This window comes from Ammospiza nelsoni, chromosome 3 (genome assembly GCF_027579445.1).
Source record: "Ammospiza nelsoni isolate bAmmNel1 chromosome 3, bAmmNel1.pri, whole genome shotgun sequence".
Lineage (NCBI taxonomy): Eukaryota > Metazoa > Chordata > Aves > Passeriformes > Passerellidae > Ammospiza > Ammospiza nelsoni.
In genome coordinates, this window is record NC_080635.1 from 89,643,366 (window position 1) to 89,665,192 (window position 21,827).

The window sequence follows — 21,827 nt, forward strand, 5'->3', positions numbered from 1 at the left end:
TATAATCCCTCAAGATAGAGAAAAATCAATACCATTAGCAGTGGTATGAACATTCACAGACCATTAGGTTGAAAAATCCAAATGAAACCGTAGCTTAGTCTTGATATAACCATGTAAGATGACAATGTGTATTTTTCCATTGAATGAACCCAATTATACTTTAAACCTTAACTGATACCTGGGTACACTGAGAAATGGCTTCATCCAGTGCCAGGGCTCGCTTTTTGACATCTTCCTTAATTTTACTGTACAGGGTGTCAGCTGCCACATATTTCTCTTGGATAGAAAAGCCTTCTCCTGGGCTCAGCTCCAGCAACTGAGGCCCAGTTTTGTTCATCTTATCTATATGAGGCTTGTGCTCAGCAATCAGCTCACGCAGTTGCTATAACAAATGAAACAACTTATCAGTTTCTTACCCTTGTACCACCACATTACAACTGTCCACACTTCCAACACATCCAGCTGGCAAGAAATTCCAAACAAATACCTTTCATCTTAATGTAAAGCAGAAATAAAGTTAATGACTGCTTTGCCAGTGACCATTCCTATTCCAACACAGAACTATGCAGGCATAAAACATCAGAACTAGAGAGACACTGGAAACACTCTGGCAGGACATATGATTACAGGCAAAATATAAGATGCTAATTATGCATATGATGCTAACAACAGACATTGCCCATCATATTTAGTACCTGTAATGACAGAAAGGGCAACGATATTCCAGACATGGGCGTCACACCACCACATATATACTTTTCATGTTGATATTGGTCACACGCTGCAAAGCCTTTCATTGAAGAGCATCACAGAAAGAGGTACCAGCATTGCAAGAAAATTAATTCAAATTATCCTTGATTTAAGAACAGGAAACCAGCACAAGGGAGGGTCAAAGAAATCAGTGAAAAGGGCAAAAGAACAAGCAAGGGTGATCAGAAGAGACCAATCAACCTTGTTTATCCATCTCCCCTTCTGGCCACAAGACCCCTCTGTCTTCATAATAGCATTATTATTTAACTTACATAATGTTTAACAAGTAATTAGTAAGTGCATTATATTTGATCTCAGCAATCTATTCCTTCTCATCATCCACCCCAGAAACAAAAACTGTGCTGAAGATTGTACAGGGGCTTGTGGAAGTGAAATGTCACAAGGTGTCTTTCAAGTTGTCTAAGGATTTCAGATTTTTCTTGCTTGCACTGACAAAAGGGAAAGGGTTTTGTTTGTGTGAGTAGCCCCAGCCTTCCCTCATTTTATTTACTTTCTCATCTCATCCCTCTCTTTTCAGAAAAGTCCCAGTCTTGTGAGAGGCACTGTCCCTCTCAGTGCTGTGAACTCCATGCATTTCTATCCAATAGCTCAGTGCAGGAACATGAGAGGTACATGCACTGCTCCTCCCAGCTGAGACTGTTTAAATTAATGAAGACCCAGAAAAGAGCCTATATCAGTCTCAGTGTAAATAAGTTTCCTCTCTTTACTACAGTCCTCCCCTTAAAAAGGAATCCAGATGCTGGCTCCCTTCCTTGTTCCTCCCCAGAAGAGGGGACATTGAGGAGACCCGGAAGGGAAGACAGTGACACAACTCTTCAGTCTCCCAGTGCCAAAACAGAAATGAAAATAACCCCCCTGACTCTAACTACTTACTTTGAATGTAACTTCATTTGTACACCTTGCCACAAGAAAAATAATGTTGATTAGTTTAGAGGAAGAAAAGGAAATTATAAGAACAGTTTGAAAAATTTTAGGAAATAATTTTTGTGGTTTATTTTTGAGCACAAAGAGATGATTTGACAGGCCAAAAGCGTGCACATGTCTGGGTCTAAACCTTATGCTAAAATACTCTGCCAACAGCTCATTTCAAACCAAACTAACTGCATGATACTCACATAGAATCAACTCTATGAATTCCACAGCTTGGAACAAAGATAGTCAGCAGTAAATACATCAGAACAGAAACATTAAGTTCTCATTCACATTTGAGAGCTACCTTTTTTTCTTCTTCTTCTTCTTTTTAATAGAACAACAAATTATTTGGTCTTCTTCATGATCTACTATTGGGTAAACAATTCTAGCAAACAAGCATTTCAGAGCAGATTACGTGTTAAAAGTGCCTGACATTAATCTTCAATTTAACAAACAAATCTCAGCTAATGGCACAGCCCGGGGAAAATGCAGAATTAGAAGCTTATCTGAAAGGCTTCTCATAGAAGCAGCATGATTAAAGTAGATGAGGAACAATCCTGCAAGTAAAGCAAGCATGATATGGTTCACAGTGACTAATCAAGGTAGTTTGTAAAGCTTATGTTATGCAGCTAGTCTTAACAGAACATGTTTGTTCTTTCTGAACATAATAGGAAGACAAATGAGTGAACCTGGTGTTTACCAGTACATAAGAGTGGCACATCTCATTAGCTGGTCTCAAAGTAAACAAGACTTTGAAGCCAGGGTTCATGCTATCTAACTTGAGTCACTTAATGGAGGCAGCTGAAACATAAAAAACACTAGTTACTCCATGCTTAGCAGGAAGAAACAGGTATCTCCAGTGGCTGTGCAGGTTTTGCATCTGCCAAAACATGCAGGTTCTTAACCTCAGTGGGATGCATCTGATTCCATGTGATACTAGCAGTCACCTATGAAACATCTCCATTTTTATCCAAAGTGATTATATATCCATGTAAGAGAACCCATACAGTGGCCAGTCCACAACACAGTCACCTCTATTTTGTGATGCTATGGTAAACAACTATTTATTTTTATTGTTGCACAACAAACATTCTGGACATGATAAATTACTGTGGGATTGCTAGCCAAGCAATCAATTCTTGGCCCTCTAATTGTTCATCTTCTTTACTCAGCTAAGTTTAGTTTCAATGTTACCAACAAAACAAAAGTTTTTTTTATGCATACATAAGATCAGCATATGTCCATATCTGTGTACAGACTATAACCCCCTTTTGTTTCTTGCTCCAACATCCCACATCTGTTCTTTCTGTTTCTGTTTTGGTTTGTACCAGTACTGACATTAATGAGTACTTTTAAATATACATACTTCTTATATAATACCTTTTATGTCTCCAGTTCTCCCAGGACAATGGCAATTATTACCCTTTAGCCCTCTTTTATGCTTACACATCACCTGCTGCCTTCCCCAGAGACCCTTGCTTACATGCACAGTTTGGTAAACAGCAGAGACACGACTGAAAATGTATATAAACTCTGTATTATTGTCTTAATTATCTTTTTTTCAACAGAAGATTGATATAGTTTAAAGAATTTTGCAGAGCACTCCACAGTTATAAGCAAAATACTTTCTGATATTTAACACTTTCTTTTTCAAAACTGGCAAAATGCTTACCCTGTGTTCTTCTTGTTGTTGTTTTAATGTTTCATATTCAAGGGCTGGTGCAGGAAGCTGAGAGATGATCATTTCTGTTTCAGTTAACCATGGCCAAAGCTCTTCGTAAGTCTCCCAGAACTGGTTAACTAGGGACTGAGCCCGTTCCAGCTGGAGGTTTCTCTCTGAGTTCATTTGACAGACTTGATCATATTTCTGTAAGAGGCTTTCAATTTTTTTCTGCAAAATAATATTAATTTTTAAAAGTATGTTTTCCCATGTGTCTCTTACCTTCATTTCCAAACATTCTTTGATAATTTTAACACCAATTCACACTGAATAAAATTTCAATTTTGATGTTTCTACAGTATCATTGTATAAGGTGGACAGAATCAACAATGAGGGAGACCAGAATTTGACAGAGTATTTGAAAATAATTAGAATACATTTAACAATACTGTTATTGACAAATACCACTTTATTCATAGACCTTCTAGTCAAGCTGCAAATGATTTGATGACAGATCTTAGCCCAACTTCCTTACTGCAGACACTTATCTTCAGTGACACTTGGCAGAAGATAAGTTTTCCACAGCATTTCTGATTCAAAGCAAGAGGAAAAATACACAAAATCTGTTGGGATGTTTAGTTTGGTTTGGTGGTTTTTTGGTGGGGTTTTCTTTTCCACTCTGGCAAGATAATAGGATATTGTTGCAACTGTCATTTACAAACTTGCAACAGAAACCACAAAACACTATTTTTCAGGTTAGCCTACATTACTTAATGAGAATGTATTACCATTACTAACATAGATAATAGTGATAGAACTATAAGGCTTATACATTATTAATTTAATGTATTTGGACATGCAATAATAAATGAAAGTATCAACTAGCTATAGTAGCTATATTTTTCCTGTGGAAAACTGCCCATGTTATCATGTTTATGAAATATTACATGTGACAATGCACATAAATCCTAGCCTTGGAAAAACTACATATAAGCAAGACATTCAATATGAAGAAGCTTTTCTTTTTTTCCCTTTGGCAGAACAAGCTATACTTTCATTTGTTATGTCTTGCATGTAAATTAAGCATAGAGATGCTATCCAGAGGACAGAACATAACCTTAACACACAGATATGCAGTACTTTTGACAAATAAAAATATTTAGCAGAGACTCACACAAAACTGCTCTGCCTTATGACTCCAGTTTCATAGGCAGAACATCTCATCTATTTTAAATTGACTTAAGAGCAAATCAAATTTATTCAGAGATCCTGCAGCAGATCACAATTACTGAAGCATTGTTTTTCATGGACTGGAAGGACTGAATTTACACAAAATACCCAGCCTCACCGTAATTCAGCAAAAAATTCCAACCCCACAACTAATCCTTCCCAAAAGCCAACATGAAAAATCCATCCCTATATGTTTGCAGCCCTGACGTTGTGCTCTCTGTGTCTGTGTGTAATAAACAAAGTCATAAGAATGCCTTTCATGGGCTGTGACAGGATGGAATAATCTTGGCAACCAAGGTCTACTAGGCAATCAGCAGAAATGAAAGTAAAGACACACACTGAGGTGCAGAGCCAGTGAATTTGGCACAGAAATGCTCACGCCCAGAGCATCACTGACCCAAAAGAAGTCGGAAGATAAACTGCCAGATTCCACACATCAACCCAGATGACTAACACCTCTTTACTCAATCATCTACAGGCTAAAATACTGTTTACTATGGATGAAGATGACAAATGGGGCTCCAAATTAGTGTCAGGCAAAGAACCAAGTACGCAGCGTTTGTTCTCTTGACATCCTGAAGGAAGGAGAGCAATGCACAACAGCATTTCCTCCAGCATCACAATCCTCAGACAGGAAGTGACTGTAATTAATGCTTTTTCATTAGTATTTTAAAAGATACAATAGGAATCCTTCTACTTGTACATTTTCTGCATATCTACCGCTGTAGCTGCAATTTAAGGAACTTTACCTTCATCATCTGTTTCTCTTCTTCAGTGCATGTTTTCATGATCTTATCCCCAGATTTAACAAGTTCATCTATAGTATCTTTGTGCCTTAAAATCTCCATGGTAAAAGCCTTGAAACACAATAAAAGTTGGTTAGAATAATATTTTTAAAAAAAAAAGTATTGGAGCAAAAGCTGGTTTTGAAATGCATTAATTATGATTGGACTGAAAATTAAATCACGCCAGTACGTTTTCTAGATGGAGAGTGTGCCGGCCAATAATTAACATGACAGTTGGAAATGCATTTCTTTTACCTTTTGAACTTGCAGCTGAGCAGTGGTCTGGTCTTGCTCAAGCCTAATATCACCCAGAGACATCAGTTTCTTTTCTGTTTCTGCAATCCAGGCAAATTCAGCATCAGCTGCTTGATCAAACTAAATGAGGGAGACAAGAATTAGTTCAGCAGTTCTACAGACATGAAATTAGAATAACAGTTTCAAAAAATTTAAAGAAGATTAAACAGCATATTTTTGAATTTTTAGAAAGATAGCTTCTCAATTTCCATTTGAGATTTTTATATAAATGAAATACAATGCCCAAAATGGTTCTGAGGGATTGTAATACAAGCAGCTTAATTCATAAGCATGACAAAGCAACAGAAGCAAATATTTCTTTCCAAAGCCTACAGCTCTCTAACAGTCGTAAGAAAATAAAAAAGGATGATAATCTCAGAGTTTTAACTAGACTGCTTGTTTTCATTTTATTCTACTTTTACATGTCTTTTTCATCTCTGCGTTTATTATTACTGCTAGTGTAGGAATTATCCTGAGACACAGTTGTTTGATGTTACCCTATTAATCTGAAGAGCTGCTTTGGTATTAAATGATCAGGGCAAAACAATCACAGCTCAGATAAGTTAGTGCAAAAACCTCACTGAATTTAGAGAAGACAGGATTTCATCCAAAACTAGGACTCAGATTAAATGCAAAAGTTTTTTTGAACATTTAGATACAGCCAGTCTTTTTCCTTCTGACTTTTAGATTAACTTCTGACTACAATAATCAACATTTAAATGCTTCAGAAATTTCCTAAAAGCATATATTGAGAAGAGTTTCTTACTAATTTGCAAAGAAAAGCATGAAATGAAGAATTTGGGGATCTAAGTCTTCTGAAATGTGAGAACAAATTTTAAAAAAACAAATCATACATTCTCTCTTCAGAACAAGTTTATAGGCATGTGCATTTTAGCATGCACATGTTGCAGTACTCAACCAAGGCAGCTTTGAGCCTAAGCCATAGAGAAACATTACATGGGATGTATCAGATGCCCATTGTAGAAACTTATAAGAATTTATTTAGTGAATTCGTTAAAACTCTGCCCCCTCTCCAAAATGACCTGAACCTTAATATAGCCCTGAGTTATTGTTAAAATCTGTTTAGGTCAGAACTTGCTACTTGTGTTGTTGAGGCCCACACTTCCCTCAGAAATCTTCTGAACACTCTCAGTCCCATTTGTCTTTAAAATATGCTGATCTGTGCCTTTATGGCTGAAGTCCATAAGAGCCCTGCTCCTTAATATATCTGGAATCCACTTTAGTCACTAACACAGACTTGTCTTAGTGGTTAATCATGAGTCCCACAAAATGAAAGAAACAGTTCTGAGATTTCACTCTTTATGAATCAATCTTTTTTTGTCCTTATAATCCATTTGTTACGTGAAAGAGCAGAACATTCTTTTTCACTATATGTCATTTCTCATTTCAAGTAACAGAAAGTAAGACTTGTCCTAAATATTGTGACATCCTTCTAGAAAGGTATGTTCTGAAATAATCAGTACTGTAAACATTAGCATGAAGCACATGCACCAGTGCTAGTTAAATCCTGGCTTTAGAAACTACAGTTCACAATCAAGGTTTTCAGAAGTCTGTCTATTTACAACTGAAAGGGAGAAGATGATTTCAAATGTGCCAGATGTACAAACTAACTGCAGTGTGACTTCCTGATACCAAATATTCATGGGTATGTAAGTAATATTGAGGAAATATTTAATAGAAATAACAAAACCAAGGCAAGGCACTGAAACTTTTAAGTTAAATTGCATTGAGGAAGGGAAGGACTCAAAACTCAGTTTCCTGAAGGTATAGGATTTTCAATTTGTGATGCTTAAAAACAACATTAAGGAATAAAAAGCATAAAATTGGTACTCTCTGCATCCAAAATTTGAAATGTTTTCTTCCCATTATACATGGCAGTTACTTATGAGCCCTCAGCTACACTTGGAGTCACTATAAAATCGCCTACTTAATCCCCATCCAGTTTAACCAAGCATAGCTCATTGTGGTACATTTTCTTCTGATCAGGAATGATTGAATTCTGAATATGATGATGCTGTGATTTTCTCCATGAATGCTTTCTAAAGCACTCTCTATGGCTGCTTTAGAGTGAAGAACAGGTAGAATATGACCTTGTGTTTCTACACAGGACTCCTTCACTAGAGGACCCCACAAAGGCCTTTACTCTCCATAAATGAAGACTAAACCATGCAGCTGAATTTATTATCAGTCTGGTACCATTTTGCCCAGGTAGTTAAAAACCCTGGGCATTGCATTATTCTTCCAGCTTCCACTCACAACATGAAGCTATTCTGCCTAATCATCTGTGTTTCTTGCTGCATTCTTCACCTTGGTCCAGGAACATCTGACACGAAACCTACACTTCTACCAAAGCCTTGTATTCTCAGCAGGTCTGTCCTCCAGCCAAAACTTAATAGTATAGGCACTTCACAAATTGCCACAGGGCAAACTGAAAGAGCACAAGCTTCTCCAAAAATGTTTATTTTGCATAGCCAAATGGGAAGTATCTTACCCTTTACATTAAGCCACCCAAAACTTAATCACAGGATATGGTGTATAGGAGTTTATTGTGATGATGTGCTGAAGTGGAGGTTAGGGGTATGCAGCATGAGAGTGCAATGTGCCCTTCCATTAGATAGTGGAATAGCAGCTCTGGAATTTTCATGTCTGGATCTGAAACTGCTCAACTTATGCTAGAGGATGCAATGTACTCGTGGAATTCAGAAAATCTGAAGGAGAGCCAATATATAATCTCCTATCTCACCTTATCACTCATGAAAAAAATAAAATAGAAATCACCCTTCATTTTTGAGAGTTAGGTTAATGAGATGAGAAAATATTAATTATCAAACCCCTCAAAAAGAAACCTATGGTTATTTTTAGGCTCAGTTAGAAGAAAATCTGAATTACTGCCTCTTTTAGCCGGCTTTTAGCAAATTTTGAAATTATGACACATGCTCTCTTTTTGTCCTCTTACAACTGTTTAAGAGAACTATACAGCAATAGGAGAAGTCTCCACCAATATTTGTACACGTGAACTGGAAAACTGTTTCCACAAAGCATTAATAAGCTGGCTTAAATATCAAACTACTTAGTGACAAAATTAAGGTCCAGTTCTCAAAGCGTAGCCACATATACTTCTATGCATGTATAGAAACCTCCACATACTAAATAACTCAGGTTTTGCACCCCAAGAAGTAAAGCATTGTAGATATTAATGAAAGTGTTATTTAAATCCTCCACTACCGCTTGAACAAGGTCATCCAGCTTTTAATGGTCTAACGTGCAGAGGAGCTAGACAATCAACAGATGCTAAAAGGCATGGCCAGCCTAGCAATATCAGTGCCACCTCCAGAAAAGTGGCTCAGGATCTTGGCCCACATTTTACTTAACACAACATGATGTACAAAAGACCTGGGCTATTCAGTTCTTAAGCAAACTCCGACTTAAGGAGCCACAGATTAATAACAGCAATTTTAGCTAAAATATTTTTGTTTGCATCAACAAAATGGGAGACAACAGAGTACAGATTAACGGCTTTTGGCATTCATATTTTAACACTGGAATCCCATTTCATTCAAATGGGCATTGTGCTGCTCAAGCATAACAAACTTTTGGCAACACTATTATAGGACGGCTTTTGTTCCAGTACACATGTCCAGAGACTGTTACTGTCCAAAGAACAGTTTTCAGTACCTGCTGGGATCTCAGGAAGGCAGCATCGATCTCATCCACCTTCTGAGAGATGGTGTCACTCACTAATCTGTAACGTTCGTTGTCCTCCGTTATCATCTTGTCCAGCCCCTCTCTGGCCCTCCACGGTACCAGCTCCAGGAAGGCACTGCCAACCTCATTCAGAGTGTCCACCAAGCCTTTGTTGTTCTTTGCTTCTTTCTTCAGCTCCTGTAAAAGGCCGTGTAAAACAATTAAACCATTTAAACATGGCAGTATATGAACAGAACATACAAAGTTTGCAGATTTTTCATTCTTTCAACTACTCCGTGAGTCCAGAACTGAAATGCTTCCCACACAAAACAAAGGGCTAACTTAGAGTACTTATTTTCAACTAAACTGTATTGTCTTTTTGATACTGTAAGCTGTTTGACAGAAATGTAACTGCTTCTTAAGAGAATTTTCCACAGAATTTAACCTAAATATATTTCTCCATTCAGTATGACTGTCTGAAAATTTTCTAATTGTCAGTACTTTGTGAAGCATCCAAAGAAAATAAAATGGATGGTTGTGAACTGCAACTCCATAAGGAACTAAATGAGCAGCAAATGAAATCAGCATGCAATACAGCAAAATATGATGAATTCAAATTATTTCTGCAATGACTGGATTAAATTTCAAGCACACATTCATACAAAGGAACAAGCTTTTATCTGTGTAGAACTTCCCATCTATTAAAGAAATATGACAGATTTTTTTTAAGCTTCCACCCTCAACATTTTCTATACCATGCAGCTTACACTCCGTTTTTTCTTTTGAAATAGATCTTGTTAAACAAAATTATTAATATGTTTAAAATGCTGACACTTTACAGGATTTTATCCATGCCACAGCTAAAGAACTAAAATAAGTTTGTTTGACAGCCTATGAAGTTTCCCAGTCTTAGGTAGCTCCTCGAATAAAACGAAAATGTTGTTCTTCCCTTGTGCTAAAAATAAACCTCAGCCTAATTTCATAAGTGATCATAACAGATGACTCTGGAAAAAGAGTTTGATTCTTAACTACTGTTACTTTTATTCAAATGATCTGATACTAAATTTAGTTACTAAAAAAATTATTTCATACCAAGCATAAATCAACACAAAACCTCACTGAATTACAGAACAGTAAATAATTGACAGATTCTAGACTTACTTTTTGTCTTTCTTGTACTTGGCTTAATTCTTCACCCTTTGGCATTTGAGTTTCATATGAGAGTAACTCCATCTCTACTTCATCAAGCCATTTGCAGAGCTCCTCATGAGTTGAGTGCAGCTGGCCTGCAAGCTGCAGAGCCTGCTCTAAAGTCTTGGATACATCAGAACTTAATTTTGTAATGTCTTTGTATCTTGCTTTAATGCCTTCCAGTTTATCTTGAACGATTACAACTTCATCACCTAAAATATTAAAGGAATGTTATTTCCCATGATCACAAATATTAAAAAAAAACAAAAACAAAACCACCACCACAACTAAAAAACTAAAATCCCAAACTCTACATATTACAGAAAACTCAGTATTTAATTTATAAAATAACACAAACAAGGTGAAAAGGCCAATCCTCAACTATTATAAATTATCCTACCATCACTAAAACCCACAGAAGTACAAAGTTTACCTCAGTTCAGGATCAGTCCTTCTGTCTTTTTTCTGCTTTACTAAACTATTACAAAGTAAGGAGTTAAATCCAATTTTAAAACAGAAATGTTCTTATTTAAAAAAATCCACCTTTAAATTCACAATACTTCTTATAAAGGCCAAATAAAAGATATAAAAGTGTTACTGAAAATGTAAAGAACAAAAAAAATTTCTACATATTACTAACTAGACTTTCAATTACACTAGATTTTGACATCACAATCCACCCTCATTGCTGTCCATTTGAAATACAACTCAAAAGGCTAAAAGAAAAACAGTGCATTGAAATTTATTAGCTATAATATTAGATATGTTCAGATTTCATCATAGAATATGTGTAATGTCAAAGTTTGGAACAGAAAAGGATAATAACACCCTGCACTAACATATGTACGTCTCAAAGGGTTCAAGAAGTTTATAAGTATAGGAAAATCTGGGCAGATGTTGATCTACAGAACAGACACATTGTGTATAACTGGAATGCAACTTTTCCCACAGTATTGGCTCCCATGGCTGAAGCTTTCCCCTTGCAGTAATAGGTAGTCTAACATCTTGTTCATCTGTGGATGCCTGCAGGGAATTTACTGTGTCCACTGCCAAACATCCCTCCATTATGAGTAATGTCCACAACTCACTATTAGGAATGGAATGCAGGTTCACTAAGATAATTTTCCACTTAAAATAATAAAAGGATTCAAGGGCTAAATTCTCTGCAGGCAAAAAAGGCCTTTTGCTCACTTACATTAAAAGTAAAATTGGCCCCAAAACATAGCCTAGGTTGACCTCAAACCTTATTAAAACAAACAACTATGATTGCTTTAACCAGTAAATATGAACCATATTTACAAGCTTCACTTTAATTTTCTTAGGCAAGTACAAGGAAAAAAAGTATGACAAATTATAGTTTTATGTAAGTTCTCACCTGTTGTTTGCTTGAGAAGCTCTAAGCCATTTTGTATAGCCAAATCAACATTTTGTTTTCTAAGAAGAATCTCTTCCTGAAGATCCTATGAATAAAGGTCATTTATGTTAGCACAGACCTAAAAAATATATTATTTTTATTTAGAATAAGCATACTGACATTTTAAACAAAATACATTAATGAAAATAAATGATGTATGGGGATATAAATCAAATTAAAAACATGAATTAAATAAGAAATGAACAGAAATCAAAATACCAGTAGTTCAGAGTGCTGTTTCTCAAGCAATTCTGTGTTGCAGTCTTGGACTGACAATTTGTTCAGTTTATCATGGACTTCATTCAGCCAGTTCATCAATTCAACTTCGTCCTCCCCAAAAATCTGAGCATTGCTGTAAGCTTGCTGGAGAAGTTCAGACCTGCTGTTGCTCTTCTCTTGAATTTCAATGTATCGTGCCTGAGCAGAATCTAGCTTTTCCTGCACCATATCTTTATCTTCCCTGGAGCTCATAGTCTTTAGAGACTGACCAGTACTAATGGCCTGATGCAAACTCTTATTGTGAGCTAGGACATCATCTTCTAGAGCCTATATTTTAGTGTCAATAATGAAGAATAATGGAAAAGAAAATGGGAAAAACATAAAATAAATTGAGGTGAAACTCAAGAAAAATTGAACAAAAAAAGGACATATTGTCAACATAAATGTATAAAACTTAAATTACAGGGAAAAAAAAATGAAAAAGTATGGTGAAATGAGTACAGTGCAACAGTTCGGCCAGCTTTACAGAAGCATCTAAAAAGAATGACCAAAGCGAGTGGTTTGTATCTTACTTTATGCTGAGCAATCTGCTGCTGCAGTTTGGAGGCCTGTGTCCCAATGGGCTCTGCATTTGCAAGCCTCTTCTCTGTGGCTGTCAGCCACTCCACCAGTGGCTCCAGAGCTTCATGGAACTGCTGCGCTACCACCGAGATGCCTTCCAGCTGACGGTTCCTACCAATGCACCCAGGGAAGGGTTATCTTTTGTGATCAAGTGAGTGTCAGACAGTTTTAATAAAGAAAAAAGTCCTTTGAATCCTTTGAAAAACACTCCAGAAATAATTCAATCTCATTGTAGGAATCAGTCACCAAATGAAACAGACATATATCCATGACACTTAGTGAAAAGCAAGGTAAAGCAAAAATCAAATAAAATTAAAAACAAATGCACACCTCCAAGGCATTTGGCTAATATACCAGTTTTGAAAATAAAAATAATATCACTTTATTCATATACTTTTTGTTTAAAATAATCTAGCCCTCAATTCAGCAGAACATTGTTTTATAGCCAGTTAAGATAGTTCTCAAGTTTCCAGCTGTCTTAAAGCATAAAGTTACATTCCCTTGACCATTATACATGTTTTCAAGTTAGGCAAAGGCTTTACTGAACCAGAATGCTTACTCAGTGTTGTAAAATATCTTTAATCATTTTTTCAATGATGACAACAGAATTATTTGGTTCTAAATTTGCCTCTCTTGTCCTGGATAAAAGCTCTCAATGAAGTTAGTGAGACAACATTAATAAAGCACAGAAATTTGACCTCCAAAACAGAAAAGCAGCATCTAAAACATTTCCGTTTCAGTTTATTACATGTCAGAGAAGACTTGATTACAGCAGTGCTGAACAAATGTCATTCAAGCAGACTTTTAGGAGAGATTTGTTCTACATGAAAACATCACAATAATGTTGTTCAAATGAGGATCTCATTCTAGATAAAAGCTACATTTATATGTGTTTTCCAGGCCTTATAAATAAGGTAGACTTGACAAACTTAGCCATGGAACACTCTGTGGGGTACTCTACATAGTTTTCAAAATCATCTTCAAATTCCTTCTTCATTTCTAGAGACCAGCCAAAGAACAATAGAGACAAGCTTGCAGATAATGATGGCTTGGAAAAAGCTGCAATTTCATTTGTAATTAGATATCACCAGACTGGGAGGATATTATTAAATTAAACATGACATTAACATTTACCCCAGCTAATGAGTCAGATTCCTTCAATAAAAAAGAAGGGGAAAAAAAAAGGAAATAATAGTCTATTAGCAGTTAACTAATTAAATAATCCTATTATTAGTATGAGGTAACAAAACAGGCTCAGCTAAAGAAAGGCTACCAGAAGGAATAGAAGACAGCAGAAGTGAGGTGAGTTCAATGCTACTCTCAGTCCCAACACAACCATCTGTTCTTCACTGCAAAGCTTCACTGTGCACTTTAAATTTTTCCTCAACTTCCCAAGTCCTCTCTTACTCTCAATTATAGGCCTTTTTCCAAGCTGTCTCATACAGTCTTCTCTCTACTCTGAAAAAGACTGTCCTTCTCAATTCCCCACCCAGAAAACATGCTGAGTAACCCTTTCAACACAGCTTTATGCAAAGACACTTTCCAGCTCATAACTTTACAGGTGTTTTACCCATTGACAACAACTCGTAAATGTAAGTCTGTGTTTACATAGATACTGTATGCATGGACTTGGTTTGATTTTTTTCCAATTGGAACTTGAAGTGGACCTCAATGTCTTTTAAGAGATAGAATATATAACCTATATATATTCTATCTCTTTTATATACATATATAGATATGCCAGAATACATATATCTCTATACTTTAAAGGTCCTTTTTTTTCTTGAAAACTAAGGGAGCTCGGCACCTTGCATGCATCTGCAACTGACATTATGATGACCTCCGAGTTGCAGAAACTAATTATGCAGATACTATTTTAAAAAAAGGAAAGAATTGTAGCAATTTCTTCTTTGTAGCAATTCAGGACTTTTGCAAAACAAGTTCTTGCCTCAAAACACTTGCATTCTAATTAATTAGCAGAGATAATTGATTAAAATTGTTCAGAAGATACATATGTAGCTAATCCTAGCAGATTATCACAAAAGACTAAACATTTTTTAAAGAGCTTTTTGTCTCTTCCTGTGACTTTTCTCCACTTTTCCCTCAGAGGACCCATATATACATCAAGACACAAAGCCATAACGCAATAAAAAGCATGGTAGTACTTCACAGTACGGAGTTCCACATGCTGCTTCTAAACATCCATCACATGCTATGTCTACATTTCTCAAAGCCATGAAAGAATTTCAAGTACCTTGTTTCAGCTTTACTGAGCAAGGCATCCCATCGGCTGTCCAGGAAACTCAGCTGTTTCAGGATCTTCACTCTGTCAGCAGCCTCTGCTGACTCCGCAATTTTCTCCCCTTCGCGCTTGATTGCCTCAACAGTTGGCTTGCGGTCATCCAGCAGCCTCTGCAGGAGCTGCAGAGAGAGCAATCCAGCACCAGTTATTAAGAAATATTGCAATAATGCAAACAGTAGACTTCTTGAAAAGCCCTTAAAACAAAACAAAAAAAAAACCAACACCAAAAACTAAATCACAATGCCTGTATTGTGATAAATATGTGAACAAAGCCAATCAAAGAGACACACATAACACACACATCAATCCCTTCCCTGACCAACACAGGCTCATTTTAGTTTCTCAGTTGTTTTCCCAAGTACACTGGAGTTTCATGAAGCCCAAGCAACAACCCTGGTTCTCTGAGGTAAGGATGTGCAGCAGCCCAAAAAGTGAACACATAGAGGACAAAGTTCTACATAACACCCTTGGGGGAATCCAGCTATCTAGAATTCAGTTACATTTTATAGGAACATTTATGGGAAGACTGCATGCCCTGCCAGATTTGGCTTCACAGAGGTAATTCAGATACATAGAGAGATGAGAAAATGGAAACTAAAACTATTGTATAATCAACTCATCACTTATATGAGATACAGTTGAGTTCACCAATCTAGTGTAGTACATTAACTTGTCTGTGAAGAATAAAATGTGCCTCTGTCTGCAATCCTCCTTTCCTCCATTCCCTAGGTGCCTTTGGACACATTAACATTTTGCCACCGCAGGTATCCCAGGATGACAACCTGTACTGGCCATAACTTTATATAAAATCCCTGGGTGGCAGTGGGCCACACTGCATGAATTGTATGTTTTATCAGCTACATTATCATTCTTTTTTCTATAACCACTATTAAAATATGACAAAGTTGATGACCCTGATAGAGTTTCTACATTAGCACAGACTACTTCCCAATGGGATTCCAACTAATTACCAACAGTGATCACATGAAGATCAAGACCCAAGGATTTAAGTCCGTAATCTGCAATCTTATCTCTAGTAGTAGAGTAAAATTTTACTAGGCTTTATTTCCTACTTTTCAAATGGCCAAATACTGGATTTTATGCTTTCTCTTTTTCCAATGGATCTTCAACATCCTTTCTAGTTAATGTTAATAAACCAGAGCTCAGATTGCACAGTATCACTCTGTCTTATATCCAAGGAGATGAGCACTCCTCCCAACCCTTTACAAAGTCTTGAGTTTTGAACAAATGGCTCCTTTAAACACCTCAGCACACCCCAGTGTAATATAATACACTTGAATAGATATTATGCTTTGCCAAAGCCTGGGAGTTTATTCTCATTGGTTCAGTGGAAGGAGATTCTGAAACCATTTCACTTACCTTCTGTTCTTGTATTTGGGCCTTGACAACTTTGAATTCAGCAGATGGTGGTTTCTGATTAGCCACAAGATCTTCTGTATCAATGAGCCAGCTAAGCAGAGATTCAAGGGCATCCTGAAATCTCCCACAGTGGAGAAGGGCTTCCTGCAATTGTGCAGCACGCTGGGCAACCTAAAAAACAGCAGAGGATCTCACCTATTCTTTTTATTTCTGTGAAATAATTAGTCAAAATATGTAGAACAGCTGTCAATATCACTAATAAATACTATTGTTTTTATAACTATTCATAACAACACTATGTCACAATTCAGCATGAATCAAATTCATGAATTGGGGCTGGAGACATCCAATGAAAAGAAGAGACTGATTCTCAGTAACTCAGCCTGCTCTAGTAATTCCTTACAAGTTACTCCAGCTTTATGTAGCTACAGTATTATGAAATATACTGATGGGATGTTTGCATTTCAGATGGTCTTTATTTTCCTTATAGAAAGAATGAGCCAGGATTTCAAAGTAACAGCTCTTAATAAGGCCCAATAATGCCATTAATGAGAAATAAAAATAGGAAAGGAGAAGGCAAATATGTGAACCACAGGTGTATCTGGTTCTGCTGCATCACTCTTTCAGGAATGGAGCAGAAGATGAGCACCATTTTTATTCCCACCCTTTCCATTTCCAACAGCAGCTACTGCTGAAAGAAGACTTCTGAAAAGTACAGAAAAACATCTACAGCCAGTTTTTCAAAGCAGTGGTACTTTCTGATGTCTCAAGCCATACAATCCTTAATGTGCTGTAAAGGAAACATGGCACCAGTCACACAAAGCTGGGCTGTATCACTGCTCTGTGCAGGTACAACAGCGTACACAGAGCAAATACAACAAGCTGAAAAAAACATGCAAACAATGACTGAAAGTGGAACTGGATCTCTAGGGATCTCTTCTAACCCCAATTTCATGATTCTGTGAGTCTTTCCTGAATAAAAATCTAGAACAGACCTACAGAAAGTTTGGCAAAACCTTATAAATGACAGCAACACCTCTGGCTTTTAGCAATATAAATCTTATCCTTAGAATTACAGACAAAGTGATTGTGTAAAGCAAATGCAACTCACATTCTTAGTGAATATTTAATTTCCTGTAGTTTGAAAGACATCAGCAAGCAAACAACCAAAAAGCAGAACACAACAAAAGCAGGACAGTATACAAGATAATAACCTTCTTATTAAGAGTCTTCCATCGGGTGTTGACATCTTCAAGGTCGTGTTCAAGGTTTTCTGTGCTGGTACTTTTAGCAGCACTCTGAATAAGGCCCTGACCCACCCAATTTACTTCCTGTTGTTTTACTTGTAAGGGTTCAATTTCTTCTTTCTGGAATACCTGCAGTTGAAACCCAAGATAGACATGAAACACAGTAACTTCAGTCATAAAATGCATATGATGTTTACATGACAGTATGCAACAAAAACGTTACTTAAAACTGGTGTCTAGAAGAAAGGAATCCATTCCTTGTCAGGACCTTCCTAAAAAACCATTAATAAATCTAAACAGAATAGACTCACTCTAAACAGAGTAAATTCAATGCATGATAGAAGGGGAAATGGCATACATTTCCATGAGTAGTTTTAGATAGGAAGGAAAAGAACAGAGAAAAACACAGGTGGTGAAAGTTCAAGGGGTTGAAAAAAGAAAACTTCTGATAGAGGGGTAAAATAAAAGACTGGACAAACTCATCTGTTTAATTATCTATCTATAAAATCTAACAAAAAATGGCACAGACCAAGAGAGACAAGTGGGCATTTTTCCAAAATAGAACTAAACCCAAAGTTTTAAGTCAAAGAAACAGTGAAGGAAGAGATATTTTAAGATCTGTTAAGGAGATTATAATGGTAACAAGTGAGGAGGAGGCACTACAGATGCTGTTGAAACAATATCCCGGCAGACACTCAGGAAAATGGGCTTTCATTCAAAGGATACTCTTGCTAATTGCCAAGGCTTTGACCGTGCCCAACAACAGTTTGAACAGTTTTGTGTTTGCTTTATTTTACTCCTGCAGGTATTTAGGCTTTTTCAGAGCCAGATTATTACCATTAGCAACAGCAATGTAAATCTCCATTTGTATTCAGCAGCATTAAGCTGCACTGACACAAGTGTCAATGAGATCAGAAAATGGCCTGAAGCCCCTGAATTAATTACACAGGCCAGTGAAAAATAACCAATGAATAAACAATGCTAAAGAATGCTCAACTTTTGACCCTAAATCCTTCAATTTCTATAGCAGCATTCAGTAACAGTTTTGGTGTACACTTAGTGCATTCAAAGCAACCTTTCTCAGCATCCTGAAAAGCAGAGATCACTCTGAATGTACCAGCAACTCTCCTCTTTTGCACCAAACACACTGTGGCAAGTGATTCCTTTTAAAGCTGCAAACCTCAGGTGGCTGAGCACACTTCCACCAGCTTGACAAGTTAATCTAGAGCTACTGCAAGTATACTAAACATGAGGCGTAAAATAAATTAAGCATCCCTAAGAGATTTGTCCTACAGACAAAAAAAAAAAACAAACTAAAAACTCTACGACTGTGGTTACATGAAAACTGAGAGCGTGCAATGAGTTGGCTGCTTCTAAAAGAAGCAAAATGCATGTGTTTTTCTTGACTGTAGGGTAAGGAGGAGGGAGAATAATATTTCAACACAGAATCAATAACAAATTCTTCTTTTATGTGCTATAAAGTCTCATCGTTTGAGAACAACGTCCTACCAGAGAGGACTGATCTACATAATCTGCCCTTTAAAAATGCACACATTCTTTGTGGAGAGACGCTTAAAATAAATTACAATTATTGCTGAGGCTAAAGTTTACCAGAACAACTTAGCAACAAAGCTTGAAGTATCTCAGATTTCAACCAGAGTGGGAAGAAAAAAATTACAGACCCGGCAAACACCCTTTCTTTATTACAAAGTTTCCCTTACTCTCTTACCTCATCCAGCACTCACAAAGCACTGCAAGATCCTGCGCTTGTAAAATACTACCGTAACGTCAGATCTGCTTTCTGGCACACAAATGCAAAAGGCATCTTTCAGAAGAGGCGGTGAGCCTTTAATCTGCCTGCTTTGGAAACCACAACCATCTGATACTGTTGCTTATACCTTGATGAGTAAGGCTGCTCAGAACACATGGCCGCGGCTGCCCTGGAATGGCACAGCCCGGGCCGCACTGGGGCAGGCACGGAGCACCGGGACAGAGCACGGAGCAGCCATTCCAGGTCGGGAGCAGCAGGCACCACCGGGCAGTAACAGCCCTGCTGCAAACAGCTGGAGCAACAACCACCCGTCAGACTTTGCCCCCAGCTCTATTTCACCCACTTTGGACGCCCCATGGGTGCCATGCAAATGGCACTGATCACTGCATCTGCCTAATTAATAATTTTGTTAAAGTTACGATTTTGCAATGATGGCAAGACTTAAGAGTTTTAAACAAATATCTTTATGGTTACACTACAACTATTTAATAAACCTATGGATTTTTTTTTCTAGTTACCTTGTTGGACAAGAGGCCATTGCAGACTGTATCCAAGGTGTCTTGGATGCCAGTGGTCCAGATATTGCCTTTATTTCTCTCTGAGAAAACTTTTGAGCAGTTTACAGTGCTATCTAATTCAAGCTGTTGAACAGAAAATGCCATTTCGTTTGAGCCTGTACATGCTACACTGCATTCCTCCATATCAGATAAAATTTCATATTTTGTTAAATCCAAGTCACTGGTATTTACAGCAGCATTAGTGTAATAAACATCTACATGAAGAGATACATCATCCACATAATCCTCCTCTACTGTTGTGACTTGTATTTTAGTTTTTTCATGAACTTCATATGCATTTTCCACTTCGTTTTTGTCAGGGGTAATACTTTTTCCATCACCTTGAAGAGGATCTTCATGTGACATAATTTGCTCTTTGAAACCTTGCAAGTGAGAGCATTTCCCCTCCATCTCTTCCTGATCACTCTCACATGTCTGGGCATTGTTTTGTTTTACTTTTGCAGAGGGTAAAATATCATGCAAAGCCAGTCTGCCGTTGTCTTTGACAGGGAGACTCATGCTTGCAAGCAGTGGGGTTTGCTGCTCTCTGCAAATGGCTGGGATATATGGTCTGAACTGACCTACTACATGGATATCTTCTGCAGAAGACACACTTCGTATTTGAGTTTGCTCCCTTGGTAAAGGTGTATCTTGTTTATCTTCCCTTTCTGTTGGAGGGCTGCACAACCCAGAATCATCCTCTTCCGAGGTAAGAGAATTCGTACCCCATTTGCATTTGCCTAGTCTAGCTGCCTCTGACGGATCAGCAGTTTCATTAAAGGAGCTTTCACTTCTATTAGTGTAATCTGGAAAGCTGGGTGGAACAAGCATTCTCCATGACCGTCTATGCTCCTTCTTTTCAGTGTGAGACTTCACCTTGGGCAACCCAGCTGTCCGAATTATATCGCTGTTCAGCTTAAGAGCATCAAAGATCATTTTCTCATCCAACTTGTTAGCTTCACGGCTTCGGAGCTCAAAAACACTGGAAGAAGTAAGGGCACCATTGGAGCACAAAGTACTGATGTCCAGTGTTCTGTGACTGTAGGGTAAGGTCCGGTCTGTGAAATGCCTCGAGGAGAGGCTGCCCTTGGAGCCTGAATCGATCTGTTCATTCAGCCGCACAGTGTCATAGATAGACCTCTGGGGAACGTAGCAGTCTTCAATATTTAGATCCTCATCTTCCTCCCCTTTGCCAACACATGGAGGATTCTGACGTAGGCAGTCTGGCCTGCTAAGTGGCTTCCCCATGTTGAAAGTATTCACACAAGTATACCTCCGTTTTCACAGATTCAGGGCAAACATTTAAAAACCACTAGCAATCTGAAGAAATAGTAAACTTGCCCTTAGCACAAGATGCATAGATACGAAAATATACATCATAAGATATGAAGTGGCTGAGGTCATTCATAATCAGTGCATCCGTTTAAATTCGATTTTACCTGGATATGAGGTTTTCCACCCCCCAAAATATAAAGTGCTTCAGTAAGAAAGTAACAGAAATGTCCCAATGTCACAGAAAAACAAAGTCTAGCAGAAACCAGCAGTAGCCCAATATGTCAAATACTCAATGGAAGGCTTCATTTACTTTTCCAGGTCAGAATCTGTATCTGAAATCTCCCAAATAAGCCTTCAAATGAACAAGTGTTACAGAAGGCAGTACATTATCTTCTGTACATGACTGCTTAACTGTAATCCATTTAGCTGGCTTGCAGGGTCCCATCTCCTTTATAAATAAAGCATGGTGCGGCAGCTTAAAAAGACAGAATCC

The 21,827-nt window shown here is 37.4% G+C and overlaps 1 protein-coding gene across 10 annotated transcripts in view; it reads right to left on the reverse strand.

The window, feature by feature from the left end:
- The window catches only part of DST (dystonin), a 288,951-nt gene that overhangs the window by 46,883 nt on the left and 220,241 nt on the right, over positions 1 to 21,827 (reverse strand). For 9 of the 10 annotated variants that reach the window (XM_059468642.1, XM_059468637.1, XM_059468644.1 and 6 more), the window contains 12 exons: positions 17,699 to 17,860; positions 16,485 to 16,655; positions 15,057 to 15,223; positions 12,754 to 12,913; positions 12,182 to 12,508; positions 11,924 to 12,008; positions 10,519 to 10,760; positions 9,349 to 9,555; positions 5,614 to 5,733; positions 5,323 to 5,430; positions 3,356 to 3,574; positions 179 to 382 (listed from right to left, as the gene is read on the reverse strand). In XM_059468642.1, the coding sequence (XP_059324625.1) occupies positions 179 to 382; positions 3,356 to 3,574; positions 5,323 to 5,430; positions 5,614 to 5,733; positions 9,349 to 9,555; positions 10,519 to 10,760; positions 11,924 to 12,008; positions 12,182 to 12,508; positions 12,754 to 12,913; positions 15,057 to 15,223; positions 16,485 to 16,655; positions 17,699 to 17,860 (2,172 nt within the window). The remainder of the gene's footprint in view (positions 1 to 178; positions 383 to 3,355; positions 3,575 to 5,322; positions 5,431 to 5,613; positions 5,734 to 9,348; positions 9,556 to 10,518; positions 10,761 to 11,923; positions 12,009 to 12,181; positions 12,509 to 12,753; positions 12,914 to 15,056; positions 15,224 to 16,484; positions 16,656 to 17,698; positions 17,861 to 21,827) is intronic. The other variant, XM_059468645.1, reaches the window with a different exon arrangement.